The sequence below is a fragment of the Ursus maritimus genome, unplaced genomic scaffold (genome assembly GCF_017311325.1).
Source record: "Ursus maritimus isolate PB19 unplaced genomic scaffold, ASM1731132v1 scaffold_30, whole genome shotgun sequence".
Taxonomy (NCBI): Eukaryota; Metazoa; Chordata; class Mammalia; order Carnivora; family Ursidae; genus Ursus; species Ursus maritimus.
Genome location: NW_024425564.1, coordinates 28,043,781 through 28,058,711, shown reverse-complemented (window position 1 = coordinate 28,058,711; position 14,931 = coordinate 28,043,781). Strand labels below are relative to the sequence as shown.

Below are 14,931 nucleotides of genomic sequence, written 5' to 3'. Positions count from 1 at the left end.
TTTAGCAACACAAGAAGATGATCATAATACAAAAGCTGTGGAGAGAGGATCGGGATAGGAGATTCATAGTTTTGTTTGGTTCTGCTTATGATAAAAAACACGTGCGTGGGTATATACAGAAGATTTCGTTCATCTTTCTGCATTTTAGTTGAAAATAAGTCAGACTGTTCCCTAGGTGGTAGAATTTCATCTTCTTTCTGTATACATTATGCGTCTTTTTCAAACGTGCTACTTGACGATAACATCTATTGCTTTAACAATCCAAAAAGCCATACCGAGGCTTGTTTGGTTTATTGCGTGTTTTTGTTTCTCCTTCACTCTGCAGAGAGGTGCCATCGTGAGCGAGCCAGCTATTCAAGTGAGGAGGAAAGGAAAGAGCACCCAAGTTTGGACCATTGAGAAGCTGGAGAATAAATTAATTGACATGAGAGACCTTTATCAAGAATGGAAGGAAAAAATCCCTGAGGTAAAAGAGACAAAAGGTGAAGGAGATTGGACCATGTTGAAAGCGCAGGGTGTCAGTGATATCAGTGTCAGAACACACACACACGTGTGGCGGTGACTCTCTGCGGTCGTACTTCGGGCACTGGTATTACAAAAGTAACGTGGACGTGACCTTGACAAGGGGTCCTAAGTTGAATCAGTCATAGAACATGCGATGCCGACATGGACAGGAGCTAAATGAAGAGAACACGTGACATATCCGTAGTTGGCAGGGTTTTTGCTGCATTTCAAATGAAATGAAGTAGAACCCAGCGACTCCGTGCTGTTTGGTCGGTGTTGTGACAAAGCCACGTGGATGGAGCCAGCTTGGCTTTCGTACTCCTTAGCATGTGTTCATGCTCCCCCAGCTGTGATCATGGCTGGGGAGATTACAAAGAATAATTTTAGGAAGCACAATCCATTTTTGGGGGGTATTAGTAATGAAAAAGAAGGCTCGGTGAAGGAAATGAGGCAGACACAGGGAATGGAGTGAAAAAGGCTGCACGTGGGGTGCAATAGGGAAGAGAGGCAGTAACTAAGGAAGAGCTCTCCACGTGGACATCATGGGCCCCCACAGTGGACCCCCCAGCTGTCAAGTCTCTCCCATGTGCTACCTTTGTTTTATTTTTGCGACATGATTGTAATTCTGCTTCTTTTTAATTTCTTTGGATAAATGCTTTCTCTTTTAAAACATTTTTAAGTGCTAGTTTTAAATTATATTATCCAAATTGGTGTTTTGTTTCCTACTCACCTCCCCCACTGCCCCCCCCCCCGTCAGGCAAAGCGTCTCTATGGGAAACGAGGTGACCCTTTCTATGAAGCCCAAGAGAATCACAACCTAATTGGCGTGGCTAATGTGTTCTTGGAGTGTCTCTTTTATGATGTGAAACTTCAGTATGCAGTTCCTATCATCAGCCAGCAGGGGGAGGTAAGGACAAGCCATCCTTGGAGGAAACAGTTGGGGGGGGGGTGTCCAATTTAAGTTATGCTCTTGAGGTAGATCAGGAAACTAGGGTGAATAGTCAGGATCACATTCTTTCTTTGCTTGTATCAATAGACACTCAAAATTAAATCATGGTTTTTTAAGATTATAAGATTAAAATCATGTAAGATAATTAATAACAATTTTTTTTCTTTATGGTTCACAAGTTTTTTTCTTTGTTTTAATCAAATTAGAAATCTTTTGGAAACCAGATTCAGCTCCGTCCCTATATTCATCTCCGTTAATCTCTTACGTTTTTAATATACTCAAATTCCTTCCTGGCCCCTACGTGGTTTTCACGAGATACAACTTGGGAGCATTATTTTGAAATCTAAAGTATTCAAGGAAAACAAGCTTAACCTCTTCTAAAAAACAAAAGAAAACAAAATACTTCACATTTCAGTTATTTACATGTATTAACCTTATGTAGGCCTAAGACATTTTAGAAAATATTCAAGTTTAAACTTTTTGATTTTTATCTATTTCATCAACTGATGTTTTTATTTTAAATTTAGTAGGATCTTCTTCCATAGCTTGCCCTACATAATGTGCAGACTTGAAATACTTAGCTATCTCTTGGGATCCTTAGGGCAGGCTGCGAGCGGAATGCCATTCTGCCCGAAGTGAACCAGAAAACAGAGCCCAGGTTCCCAGTTGTGGTGTGTACGTGCACAGCTCACATTCTGCGTGTGGCAGCCCCCCTAGGACATTCTGCTCCTGCTCTAGAAGACCAGTGGGCTGGAGTTGCTCTTTCCCATGTGAAAAATGGGCACAGCTCCTGTGGCAAAGGAATCCAGTGACTCAGCCCTTAGTTGGGGGTTCTTAAGCCCGGGTCTGGGCAGGGCTTTGAGTGTTCCATTCATCCCTCTGAAATTATATTAAAAATGTCCTAGAGTCTCAAAAACGGTCGAAAAAAGCTTGAGAACTGTTGTCTTCAGACTGATTTCTCCCATTCCCCCTCCTCTGATTCCTCCGTATTGGTCTCACTCGTCCAAGACCATTGACTAATTTCTCAGGTCTCTGCTGCCAGTGAAAGTTGGGTCTGACTACCTTTAAAAAGGAGCCTTCCTATTTCAGACAACAGCAGCACTGCCAGAACGTGTCACCTTCACAGCTCCAGCCACCGCAACCTGAACCCTTGTTATGAAAGATCACTTGGCCAGTTACAGCACTGTGAGGATGCCAAGTGCAGGATAATTCTTGTCCTTTAATTCAGTTCTGGGCACCCAGCCATAAGAGGGACACTAGCACCTATCCAGAGGACCACCAGGGTGTTGAGGACATGCTAAGCCTTTTGGGGAGTGGGGACAGTTTTAAAGGAACGATTTCCTTATAACTTTGTCCTTGGCGTATGTCATCCCTCCTGGGATGGGTCTCATTCCTCCGTGGAGCCTGCCTCCACCCTGCTCCCAGCCCCGGTGTGAGTCACATACCCATTCTCTGCTCCCAAGTGAGTAGACACTCCAGGAGCCTGGTGACCGTGTCTTTTAGTTTACTGTTGTAAATGTAGTTCTTAGTGCATTTTCTGGCACACAGTTGGTTCCTGGATCAATTTAACCCATCCAAGCCTGCACGATCTCTGTACTCTTTGTCTCGGTATTCCCACGGGGCAGGTATTTGATCAGAGGAGTAAATGAATGAATATATATGAACATGGACAATAAACCACTCCAGACAGAATATGATAGCTGCCTTTACTCTGTTCGTGGACGCCCTCTAAAGACAGATGAGAACGAAGATGAGTCCAGAAGGCGAGCGGCAGAGAGGCAAATTTGGCTTCAAGTCAGGCGGGGTGATTGCAGGTGCAGGTGATGGAACAGAGTGGTTGTGGAAGGGGTGAGTTTCCCGTCACCGGAGCTGGCCCAGCAGTAGCCCGGAGGCTGCTCAGTAGCCCGGGGATCTGGGAGCACGCTCTCTGTCTTAGGTCAGGCTTGTGCCCAGGATGCCTATTAACCCACAGGCGCTCGGGTCCCTGCCGCAGGTTGCCGGGCGTCTCCACGTGGAAGTGATGCGAGTGACAGGGGCCGTCCCGGAGCGCGTGGTGGACGATGACTCCTCCGAGAACTCCAGCGAAGGCGGGAGCCTTGAAGTCGTGGACAGCAGTGGGGAGGTCATTCACCGAGTCCGGAAACTGACGTGCCGGGTGAGAGGAGGGGATAGGCAGGCGCCGATAAGCGACCGTGTTCATCTAAAGCAGTTTGACAGAAAATCTTGGGAGTGTTTCTTAGAGCGTAGTAAACGTTCAGCTTTCTGACCATAAATACAACGGCGGGCACTGCTTTTTCCAGAAGTAGAGCACACTTTCTGATGCCAGTTGATGAAATTTTAGAAGTCCATGTGCCTTTGGCACGCAGGAAGTGTATGTGGTTCAGTGAATCGTGATTTTGCAGTAAAGGTTGCATCAGTGTCAGAAACTCAGCCACTAGGAGAATTTGAGAGGATGCGTGTGTTTGTTGCCAGGCTCACGTGCTGTAGTTATGGTCCTGGTATAGACCGATTATAAGTGGAACCCTTCGTGTGTCAAATGTTTTCAGATGTTAAACGGATAACCGATTTATGTATTTCATCGCTGATTCTTAAAATAGAAGTACTTCAAGTAAGCATACTTAGGGTAATGTTTTCTTTATCAGAATTATATAGCATTTTTTTTTTATATCTCTTTAGGTAAAAATTAAAGAGGCAACTGGGCTGCCCTTAAACCTCTCAAATTTTGTCTTCTGTCAATACACATTCTGGGACCAGTGTGAATCTACAGTGGCGGCCCCGGTGGTGGACCCCGAGGTGCCCTCCCCTCAGTCCAGGGACGCCCAGTACACCGTGACCTTCTCTCACTCTAAGGTACGGCCCCTTTACAAAATGAGCTACGTGGGAGGCTGTGGACCTGGGCGCTATTCAGAGCTCTCCTTATAACTTAGAAGGTCCACCATAAGAATGTTTAATAAATGTAATATGTGTGTTGCGCTTTTTAACCTCAAAATGTACTTAAGTACCAGTTCAGATGGGAAGTATTTAAAATAAAATCTGAAAGGCCTCTACCTGAAGTCTTAGACCCTAGAGGTGTAACGGCGAGTGACAGTTTGTATACATTTAGATAAACTATTTTCTGTGCCCTACAACTTATATCTCTGTGAGGTCAATGTATGTTCACACAGCAATGGGCATAGATACGGTCCCTTCCTGTCATGCATGCATAACATCTTTAGAAAGTTTTTTACAAATAATGTGGTCACATTATGTATATTGTAGAATTATACCTTTTAATATACGTGAACCTCTTTTCATTCTTTGGACTACAGAGTAGCACTCCAAGCATTGCATTCTAATGTGCCATATGAGTTTTTAAAGAAAATGTCAATGGACAAGGTAAATTTTTGGTGACCGTTGGTTGGCCCTGTCGTGTGACCATCAGCCACCCTTCCTGGTTTTCACATCAGACTGCTCACAGGTTGTTTCTGACAGACAGACGCTACCTTCTGTTGTAATTTTGTTTTTCCTTGCACAATCCTTAACAGATACTCCAAACCCCTTCCTTTGAAAACTGTGTTTTTTTCTTTCTGGCCCTACACCTATCAAATTTTACATAGGTAAAGACTGTCAGGTCTTTCTTTTTCTGAAAACAAATAGTCCACTTTTTTTTGTTTCTTTCACTTATATTCACCAAGTCTGTTTCTCAAAATCCTTATGAAGTATTTTGTGGTTACTGTTGTCTGAATACTCTCTTAAATCACCCCCATCTTTCTTTGGATCCACAAAGCTGTTCCTGTAGAAGGAGGAAGCCTGAATTTAAGTACATTCTAGTTATCTAGATATAAAATACAGAAGAAGGTACGTAGTAGAACGTTAAATCAGTATAACACAGGTCTTTCCAGCAATAGAGCCGCAGAGCTGTCTCCACCGGAGACTGCAGCTCGGCCCCTCGCCTGCCACTTTGTTCAGGGTGAGCTCTGTACCACTCAGTCCACTCAGCATCATTTCCTCACGCTCCTCTGTCTGCGTTTTAGGACGAGGAGCTGGAGCGGGGGAGTTTCAGAGCAAGAGCGCAGAATCATGAAGATAATCATAGGAAATTTAATTCTATTCTCAGTCTCCCAAGCCATAGCAAGGAGCAATCAGACGTTCTTGTTTTATGATGTGCTGATTAGCCTACGGCGGTGGGAGGTCTGAGTGGTCCTGCGGAACCAAGAAGGAACCAGGTGCAGGGACCGCGGATCACTGCTGCCCCTCACAAGCACATGAGGCGGGACAGGACGCTTTTTTCATTGTGCGCCCTGATTAAAGAAGGGCATTGCATTCAATCCCTTCCTCCTCACTAGTATGAAGAGCTGGTATTCCGGGTGGTATTCTCAGGTTGGGATCGGACTAACCACCTCCAAAGGTAAGCGGAAATGTCACACATCGCCCTGTGCATGATTCATGTTGCTTTTCCCTTGCTCCCCACTTGCCCCAGGACTACGTGGTGACCGTGACAGAGGAGCTCCTGGAGTTCCTGTCCGATGGAGCCCTGGCCATTGAGGTGTGGGGCCACCGCTGTGCTGGGAATGGCAGCTCCGTCTGGGAAGTCGACTCTCTTCACGCGAAGACGAGAACGTTGCACGACAGGTGTGTGCTTGGCTGAGCTGATGCAGGGTCATGATGGGCACTAGGCTGAGTGTAAGAGTGGGGTCCCCAGGCCTGTCTCCTCCTTGGTGCAATGGGAACGAGAAAAGGAACTAGCTGGCATTGAGGGCGTTCAATGGGGAAGGAGGGTCTTTTCAACAAATAGGACTAAAACAGCCGCCTATCTGCGGAGGCACAAAACCAACCTTGATTTTGGCTTCACAATACACAAAACTTATTTTGAGAAGGATCAGAACCTTCCATGTGAAAGATAAAGCTGTAAAGCATATAGGGGGAAAAAAAAAACCAGGAGGACATTTTCCTCTTTTCTTTTTAGAAGATTTTATAGAAGTCTCTGTAGAGCAATATTTAGACTCCAGATCCGGCTGCCAAGGAGCCCCTATTGTGCTGTGGGAACTGGCTGGAGTATGGCAGGCCTCTCCGGCTTCCCATGTTCCACGACGGAGGTGGTGGGCAGTAGCTCATCTTTGGGGTCCACGGTGCTCACATGGCAAGGCACAGACGTCTTAGGGCCTGATTGTCACGTGGGTCCCAGGGAAGCACGGTCTTCACTTTGATTCTCAGCACACTCTGTCCGAGCAGGAATTAACAGGGTCCCCACTGAGACTCATCAGGCCAGCTGCAAACTTGCTGGATTTAGCCCTCTGTCCTCCAAGTTTCCCAGACACGACAACCTCACTATTGTTGGGTCCCATTCTCAGCCCTCCACACAGCAAGGCCTCCTAGGAGCTGGTCATGCAGAGACTTGGCCTGGGTGATAACACAGAGACTCCCCTGGCCACCTTGTTAGCATAAAGCTCTCCACAGCCCTCGGGGTAGGCACACCTCTGCTGAACCACTGTAGGCAGTTCTCAGATCCACCAGCCCTTTTCACTAAAAACTTTGTGCATCCTGGTGGCCGAGATGATGATTTCTGTCCCAGTTCCTATAACTCGTACCTCCGCTCCAGAATAGCTATCCTCAGCCAGCTCCTGAGTGAGAAACTCGTTCAATCGAGCTTTGAAGGTGCCATCGGCCACAGGCTTCCTCTTCTTGGAAATTTGCCCCGCCATCTTGCCCGGGAGGATACCTTCTTGGAAATTTGATCCTTTGCCTCTTCTGTGACCTAGCAATCTACTCCTAGGTATTTCCTCAAGAAAAATGAAAACATAAGTCCGTAAACAGGCTTGTTCACAAGTGTTAATGGCAGTTCTTTCTATAATATCCCCAAAGTGCCAACAACCCAAATGTGTGAGAACGTTTGATAAACAAATTGTACAACTGGTCATGTAATCAAATATTACTCAGCTCTGATAACAAGGAAAAGGACTATGGATATCCATTTGAATAAATCACAAAAACATTACACTGAACCAAAAAAGCCACACCTAAAAGGGTACCTACTATGATTCCCTTTCTATGAATTTCTAGAACAAGCAGAACAATTTATGGTTACATGGCTGCTGTGGGATGCTGTGGATATTGAATGAGAAGGGGCATGAGCAAACTTTCAGAGGCAAATGGTGGGGTAGTTACAGAGCTGTGTGCATTTTCACAATGCATCAAACTGTGCTTAAAATCTGGACATTTCACTGAATATACGTTATACCTCAATAAAGTGAAGAGAAAAGACGTGCATCATAGGGTTGTTTTGAGAGTTGAATAAGCAAATCTACACGACAGCACGATGCCCAGCCCATAGTAAGTGCTCAGGGGATGGTGGCTCATTCCTATTGCTCATAACGTCCCTGGGCAATGATGTTGTTGTCCATCGGAACGTGTTTTTGCAGGTGGAATGAGGTAACACGGAGAATAGAAATGTGGATTTCCATACTGGAATTGAATGAGCTAGGGGAATACTCAGCAGTGGAGCTTCACCAGGCAAAAGATGTCAACACGGGAGGCATCTTCCAACTCAGACAGGTACGAGGCCTGGTTTTGTTTGTTTTGTGTTTTCTCTTTGTCCCGCTCTTACACACCGTTCCTGGGGGTTTTCTAATTACGGGCTTCTTTATTCGCTGATTCTCTTCCCTTCCTTTATCCTCTTCCCCCACTCCTTGCCCTTCCCATTCCGGGCGCCCATTGGCATGTCATGTCCTCCCCCACTTCCCCCTCTGCAGGGTCATTCCCGGAGAGTGCAAGTCACGGTGAAACCGGTGCAGCATTCCGGGACACTGCCGCTCATGGTCGAAGCCATCTTGTCTGTCTCCATTGGCTGCGTCACTGCCAGATCCACTAAGCTGCAGAGAGGGCTGGACAGTTACCAGGTAAGACCAACGGATTGGATGTAGTCTGCAGCGAGGACCAGTTAACGCAGAGTTACGGTGGTCAGTGATCTGGGCTGGAGACCTTTGGGGAATGTGACAGAACGCCTTGTCTTGACCTTATATCTGCACCCCTCCCTTCACATTTCCCATCCATTGCCTTTTTACGAGATTGGAAATACTATCCCGGCTTAGTGTTGATTAATAATAATTTTATTTGTGAGCACACTTATGAATGGTATGTTACTCACTTACTTCAGGCAGATTGCATTTTCTGTCTGTCTCCAGTTATGTTATGTTGGGTATTTGGCATGGCTGCCTGGCCCAGTCCACTTCTATTAATACAAAATTGCCTCCGTACACTGGTATAATTAAACAGTTCTTTGAAAGTTTTCCTTTTTTTTTTTCTTTTTTTTTAATTAAAGTTGTCCTCATGATCATTTTTGCCCATTAAATCCTCTTTTACTAAATCTTCTGCTCTCATTTTTAAAAATTAAAAGATTGGGTGGGGGGGCGCCTGACTGGCTCAGTTGGAGGAGTGTGCGACTCTCGATCTTGGGTCGTGAGTTACCAATCCCAGCTCTTCATCACTCTGTGAGATTAAACTTTAAAATTAGGAACTTGTCCACAGTGGCCTGAAAGAAGGCACGTGCTTTCACTCAGTCCCCAGTTCACTGGCAGGTATGAATTAGGGACTGGGAGGAATTACCCCATTGAACCCTGGCTCCCTCACTGCCACACGAGAGAGGGAGCATTCCCCGTTGTGACGTTTCTGTGTGGAGTCTGGGCAGAGGCCCAGCCCGTCTTGAGAATGATTCATCCTCTGTCTCAGTTTCCTTGTACTCCCTGGCATTCAGGCAAAGACTTTCCGAAAGCTAGAAGGAACATTGGCTTTGCTTATGAGGCCTTGGAAGGCATAGTTTTGTCGAACGCCGCCTTCCCTGTCCCAGGCCAAAATTGCCCCTGGTTCTCAGAGCCAGGGAGAGTATGAAGGAAGGCCTGAGAACAGTTTTGGGGGAGACTTCTCCCCCAGACTTTTCCTCACGTGTGGAATAGGAAATTGGGTTGTGTGGATTCTTATCCCAGCTCAGTCCCTCACTCGGCCAGCAACTTTGGGGGTGGCTGCAGGGCCTGGTAGAAAGGTCGCCAGCCTAGAGCCAGGGGGCCTGGGATCTTCAGTCTAGCATGGCCTTCCTGGTTACCTTGTTGGGATAATGCAAACCTCGAGTTCCCCTTCTCTCTTCTCCAGAATGATGAGGTAGACTTAATATTCCCTGAAATCCCAGTCTATACTAAAATTTTGGGGCTTAATGAATCTCTGATCTTAGGTAAAACTTTGAATTTGCATCCTAAATCATGACATATAAATTAGGGATCTCCAACTGACTACGTGTTCCCATATGAGGAACCTTACAAGGATTGATTATTTGAACTTTTTAAACCACTCTACCTCCTGAGTTAAAACTGATTTTTGTCAAAATTTGAGCTCCCCCCCCCCGTGCTAAATGCTCTATAAAGGACATAGTACCAGTCATGTAGATTTAAATGGTGACTATTTCAGGGTGCCTGGGTGGCTCAGTCAGTTGAGTGGCCAGCTCTTGATCTCAGCTCAGGTCTCGATCTCAAGGTCGTGAGTTCAAGCCCTGTGTTGGGCTCTACGCTGGGCATGGAGCCTACTTTAAAAAATCAATCAATCAATCAACTGTGGCTCATTTTTTTAATAAAGACTTTTTTTAAAGATTTATTTATTTTAGAGAGAACGAGCAGAGGGGCAGAGGGAGAGGGAAAAGGAGAGAAGTAGACTCTCTGCTAAGCACAGAGCCCGATGTGGGGCTCAATCCCACAACCTATGAGATCATGACATGAGCCGAAATCAAGAGTCAGACGCTTAACCGACAGAGCCACCCAGGTGCCCCTAAACTGTGACTATTTTAAAGCTTTTATTTTTCTTTGCAGCCATGCTCAAGGTCACGTCCAGAACTTATTTTGTGACATAGTACTTTAGAAATATTCTGAGGCAGTAGCCCAAGCCGGTGCAGAATATGCTGATTTCACAAGTTACACATCATGAAAGCTCAGGCTAGTTCTGTGGTAACGGAAGGATCTCCTTAGTCTAAAAAATGATAATGATAAATTTGAGCTACTTGTACTTTTTCAGTAATTTGGGGAATTAAGTCAAGAAAAATTACTTCAGGGGGCACCTGGCTGGCTCAGTCAGTAGAGCATGAGACCTTGACCTCAGGGTTTGAGTTTGAGAGAGAAGGGGAACTCAAACCTTGTGAGTTTGAGCCCCACGTTGGGTGTAGAGATTACTTAAAAAATAAAATCTTAGGGGCGCCTGGGTGGCGCAGTCGTTAAGCGTCTGCCTTCGGCTCAGGGCGTGATCCCAGTATTCTGGGATCGAGCCCCACATCAGGCTCCTCCGCTAGGAGCCTGCTTCTTCCTCTTCCACTCCCCCTGCTTGTGTTCCCTCTCTCACTGGCTGTCTCTGTCAAATAAATAAATAAAATCTTTTTAAATAAATTAATTAATTAATTAAAAATTAAAAAATAAAATCTTAAAGAAAAAAAGAAAAATTACTTCAGTATTAGGTATGTATTTAATAAGTCAGTTATTCAAATGATAATGATGGCTTCCAAACTTAAAAAAAAAGTGGATTTTGAAATCTATGCAGAGAATAACTATTTTTAAGCTGTATTTTTAAATCGCTTTTAATAAGCAGTATATGTTGAAGTATACTTACATATGAGAGTAACGTAATTATATTTTTAAAGCACTTAAAAAAAAAGTTTGTCTTTTTACGACTAGACCACTTCACTGCCTGTTTGAATATTAACCCTCTAGGAAAAACCAGAGACGATTGTTACATGGCCCAGTGTTCACTTTGGGCAGAACGTCTCTCCCTATAGATGGTTATTCCCTACAAAAGGGAGTTTTCTTTATTCTTGTGTCTAAGGAAACCTGTCTCAACTAAATCCTTTTATTTTCAACATGGTGATTTTGTTTGGCCAAATGTTTTTGCCAAAACTGTTACTTTATATAATTGTTGTAAACTGTTACCATGGGCTTAGGACAGTTCTGATTTTTCTCAGCTGATGGGTATGACGCTAACATAACCAGTTGTGGGCGACAGTAGAGCCAGTACTCAGCACGGCGGCTGCGCCCTAGAGACAGTCGTACGCTGAGGAACCCTGTCTGTGAATAGCCTGTGAGGATTTCCTCAGGGCCTGGGGTGTGGTGGGGGGAACAGGATGCTGAGTGGGGCAACTAGCAGCCTGGCTCCCAGGCCTGACTCTGCCACCATTTGTGTGCTCCTTGGGTTAAACCATTTCATCCTTCAGGGCCCCGGCTGCCTCACGGCTACACTAAGAGGTTGAGCAGTCAAGTCTAGTTCTGCCATTTTGTCTTTCTGAGTCCGTTCCAAATCTCGGATAGCCCACCCAGAAATGTGTGTCACCATTCATATAACGATAGGGGAAGGCCTGGTCCAATGAGGTTGATTGCTAGTCCCATCGAACAGGGTTCTCGTTTTATTAAGTGGTTGCTTTCTTTATTAAAAACATAACCAAACAAAACTCAGATTCTTAGAGACAAGTGAAGTAAGTCCACTAAACCTTTCTTGCAGTTCATTTAAGTGATGTATTATGCTGGTGTTACACGTGCCGTCCATTGTAATGTGTGTGTTACGCTTAAAGAATTATCTGTGTGCTGTTTGAGAAACAAAATGCATGTCCTTTGTGTTTATTTTTCCTGCCAGAGAGATGATGAGGATGGTGATGATATGGATAGTTACCAGGTATCACTGCTGCTGTCATTCTGTGGCATGGGGCACAGCTGCTGCTAATGGCCAGCGTCCGCAAAGCAGGGGGCAGGGAGGAGGAAGGAGGACCGTCGAGCAAGAACATGCAGTCTTTCACTCGCTTTGGATTTGCTTTAAACATAATCGGGGATACAATCCTGTTGCTCTAGATTTCTCTGTCCGTTCAAAGTGTGTGATCAGATTCCGCATTGCTGCTATGCAATCTCGAATCAGCTCGTAAAGACTTTCCAAGCAAGACCCTTACCACTGTATTAAATTAATGATTTTTAAAACTTTGGAATTACCCATCCATAATCTTTAAGTCGAAGCTTGTCTTTTCTATGCAAAACTGCACCTCGTGCCTCATTTCCAAGAGAGAAGGATTGTTCTAATATACAGCTTTAACTCTCTTGCTGGAGAGGAAATGGAAAACATTTCAGGCACATAGTTTAGTTTGGGTTAGCCAGCTTCCTTCTCTCATTAGGACCGAGCCTAATTATCCATAACTTGGAGAATTTAAATCTCAGCTTTTTCTTTTTGGAAATTTAGGGGAAAAAAAAACGGCACCTGCGAACTCGTACCTCGTCAGCACTGGCTGGCCTGCTGTCGTGGAATGTAGGATGATAGGGACAGCAAGGCAGCAAATCTGGATGAATGTTCTGGGCTTGGTCCCCAGTCTTTGTACTGATTCTCCACAGTTTTCCTGGGGTGCCTTCCTGTATGTGAACTGTGGGTACGCTGTAGACAGAGCCTCAGACGTCCTCTGCCGTCCGCTCGTAATGCCACATCTTAAGGGTTAGACCGGAATTAGGCAACTCACTGAGCATTTTGAGTAGAATTGATGGGCTTCTTTCCCTCATAACTTAACTAAGAAAGAAAACAAGCAAACAGAAACAAAGTTCAGGGGAAATCCCAGTCTCCCCTTGGATCTCAGCAATGCCATTAACTAACGTCCTGCTGCTGTCTGTGTGCTTCCTGCCACCTTGTTCACGGTGAAGTCCCAGCGGCTGCTTCTGGGCGTTCCTAAAGCATGGCTGACTGCATGTTGGGTGTTTGCATGGGAGATTTTTGGTGAGCCTTGTAGTAGTGGTTGGAGGTAAAATCTTTGCAGCAAGTTTGAAAGGTTCTCGGCTGATCTGTTCTTTGCATTTCAGAAAATACATGTTTTCAGGCCATTGAACGATGAACTATGAAAATGCCTGTTTTCTTTTTTCCATTCCATTCGCTGTTCCATGATTTGGGCTCTGTTCATGGTGTCCTTCTGCTTAGAATCACACATCTTTCAAATGAATAGCTCCAATTTAAATACACACACACACACACACACACACACACACACACCATGTAAGAATCATCCCCACAGCTGGTATAGTTTGAGCTTCTCTTGCTTTTAAGTATAATTATCCCTTTGGCAATCCAGGGGCTCTGATTTCTGAGTAATGGGTTCCTCGATCAGCATGCTGTGTTTCTGAGGCCTCTTTGCTTTCTCGCATATTAATCACACAGCAATGTTCAATGGCCTTTCCTAATGAAAACTTTCCTGATCAATGTAAACATCTTTGTTAAAAAAAAAAAAAAAAGTCGTCTATGTATTCTACAGGAAAATGTTTTCCCTCCTTGATGTCAGGAAGAAGACTTAAACTGTGTGAGAGAGAGGTGGTCTGATGCGCTCATCAAACGACGAGAGTACTTAGATGAGCAGATAAAGAAAGTCAGCAATAAAAAAGGTATGTGAGATGAAACTCTTTCCCGGGAGTGGCTTTTTCACTTCTAGACAGTGGCGGCAGGTTGTCTCCTCCCCTCGGTCGGACAATACTACCTTAGTGTTCTGACCTCATAACAATTACAGATAGTAGTGACTCCTTTCGTACGGTATTGAATTTGAAAGTAATAAACCTTCCTAAGCCTCTGCGGGAACTGTGACGTGAAACGTTAAACTTTAGTTCTGAAGGATGCAAATGCAGTCAGAACTGACACGTGGTTACGAGGCGTTCCGGGCTCAGGACCTGGGACCGACGGCAGCTCCAGGGTCCCACGTGGCAGGTCAGCGCCCAGCTGGAGCAGGAGGGCCTGAAGCGGGCCTGCAGCTCCCCTCACGGCCCCGCGGCTCCAGGGACACAGTTTCTTACGCTGGCAGCAGCCGCGGGGGCTCCGGGGTAGAGGTGTGTGCTTAAAACCCTTAGTCTCGCGCCCTGACGTGATGATCCGTGCAGTGTGGCGGGTTCTGCATCAGAGGACACGTTATGCGCGTTCATCCGTTTCAGGTAGAAGTTAGCGAAAGCTCCCCCCTCAGCAAAACATCTTAGCGCAGCGCTCATGGTGTCAGTTTGTATACGTGCTCAGCCTGCTAATGGAAACTCGCTTTGACTATACCCGGATAGCTCCAGGGTGGAATTATGAATCAGGGTTTCAAAATAATGTAAAATCTTTTTTGTCAGGAGCGCAAAGGACAACAAAGTTAGTTTTACAGAGCGTGGTGTGTGGTGTGTTTTAATCCTCTGCACAGTGGTGTGTACTTTCATAAAGCAGCGCCACATCCATGACGTCGCTGGATCTTTCCAACAAGCGTGTTAAGTAGACATGACTTGTATGGGCCCTATTTGACGGACTAGGAAGCCCAGACTCGTCTGTGGAATAACTTCCCCGGGGCACAGAACCGGGAAACATAACCGTGTTCTCATCCCCGTCCTGATGCTCTTTCCACGTGCCTACCCGGAGGTCCATCGAGTGAGAGTCCTAGTGTCTCTGAGCTTGTCTGGGTGCTCGGCTGGAACTTGGAAGCCTCCCTTCAAGTTTTGGAACATCAT

General features: G+C 45.4%; 1 protein-coding gene and 1 pseudogene across 1 annotated transcript in view; one reads left to right on the top strand and one right to left on the bottom strand.

Annotated features, from left to right (window-relative positions):
- Window positions 1-14,931, top strand: part of KIF13A (kinesin family member 13A) — a 97,447-nt gene that overhangs the window by 59,093 nt on the left and 23,423 nt on the right. Inside the window, exons 16-24 of the mRNA XM_008692786.2 lie at window positions 326-466; window positions 1,262-1,411; window positions 3,447-3,608; window positions 4,130-4,303; window positions 5,913-6,064; window positions 7,852-7,984; window positions 8,182-8,328; window positions 12,083-12,121; window positions 13,752-13,851. Coding sequence (XP_008691008.2) covers window positions 326-466; window positions 1,262-1,411; window positions 3,447-3,608; window positions 4,130-4,303; window positions 5,913-6,064; window positions 7,852-7,984; window positions 8,182-8,328; window positions 12,083-12,121; window positions 13,752-13,851 — 1,198 coding nt within the window. The remainder of the gene's footprint in view (window positions 1-325; window positions 467-1,261; window positions 1,412-3,446; window positions 3,609-4,129; window positions 4,304-5,912; window positions 6,065-7,851; window positions 7,985-8,181; window positions 8,329-12,082; window positions 12,122-13,751; window positions 13,852-14,931) is intronic.
- Window positions 6,462-7,134, bottom strand: LOC121106023 (annotated as a pseudogene).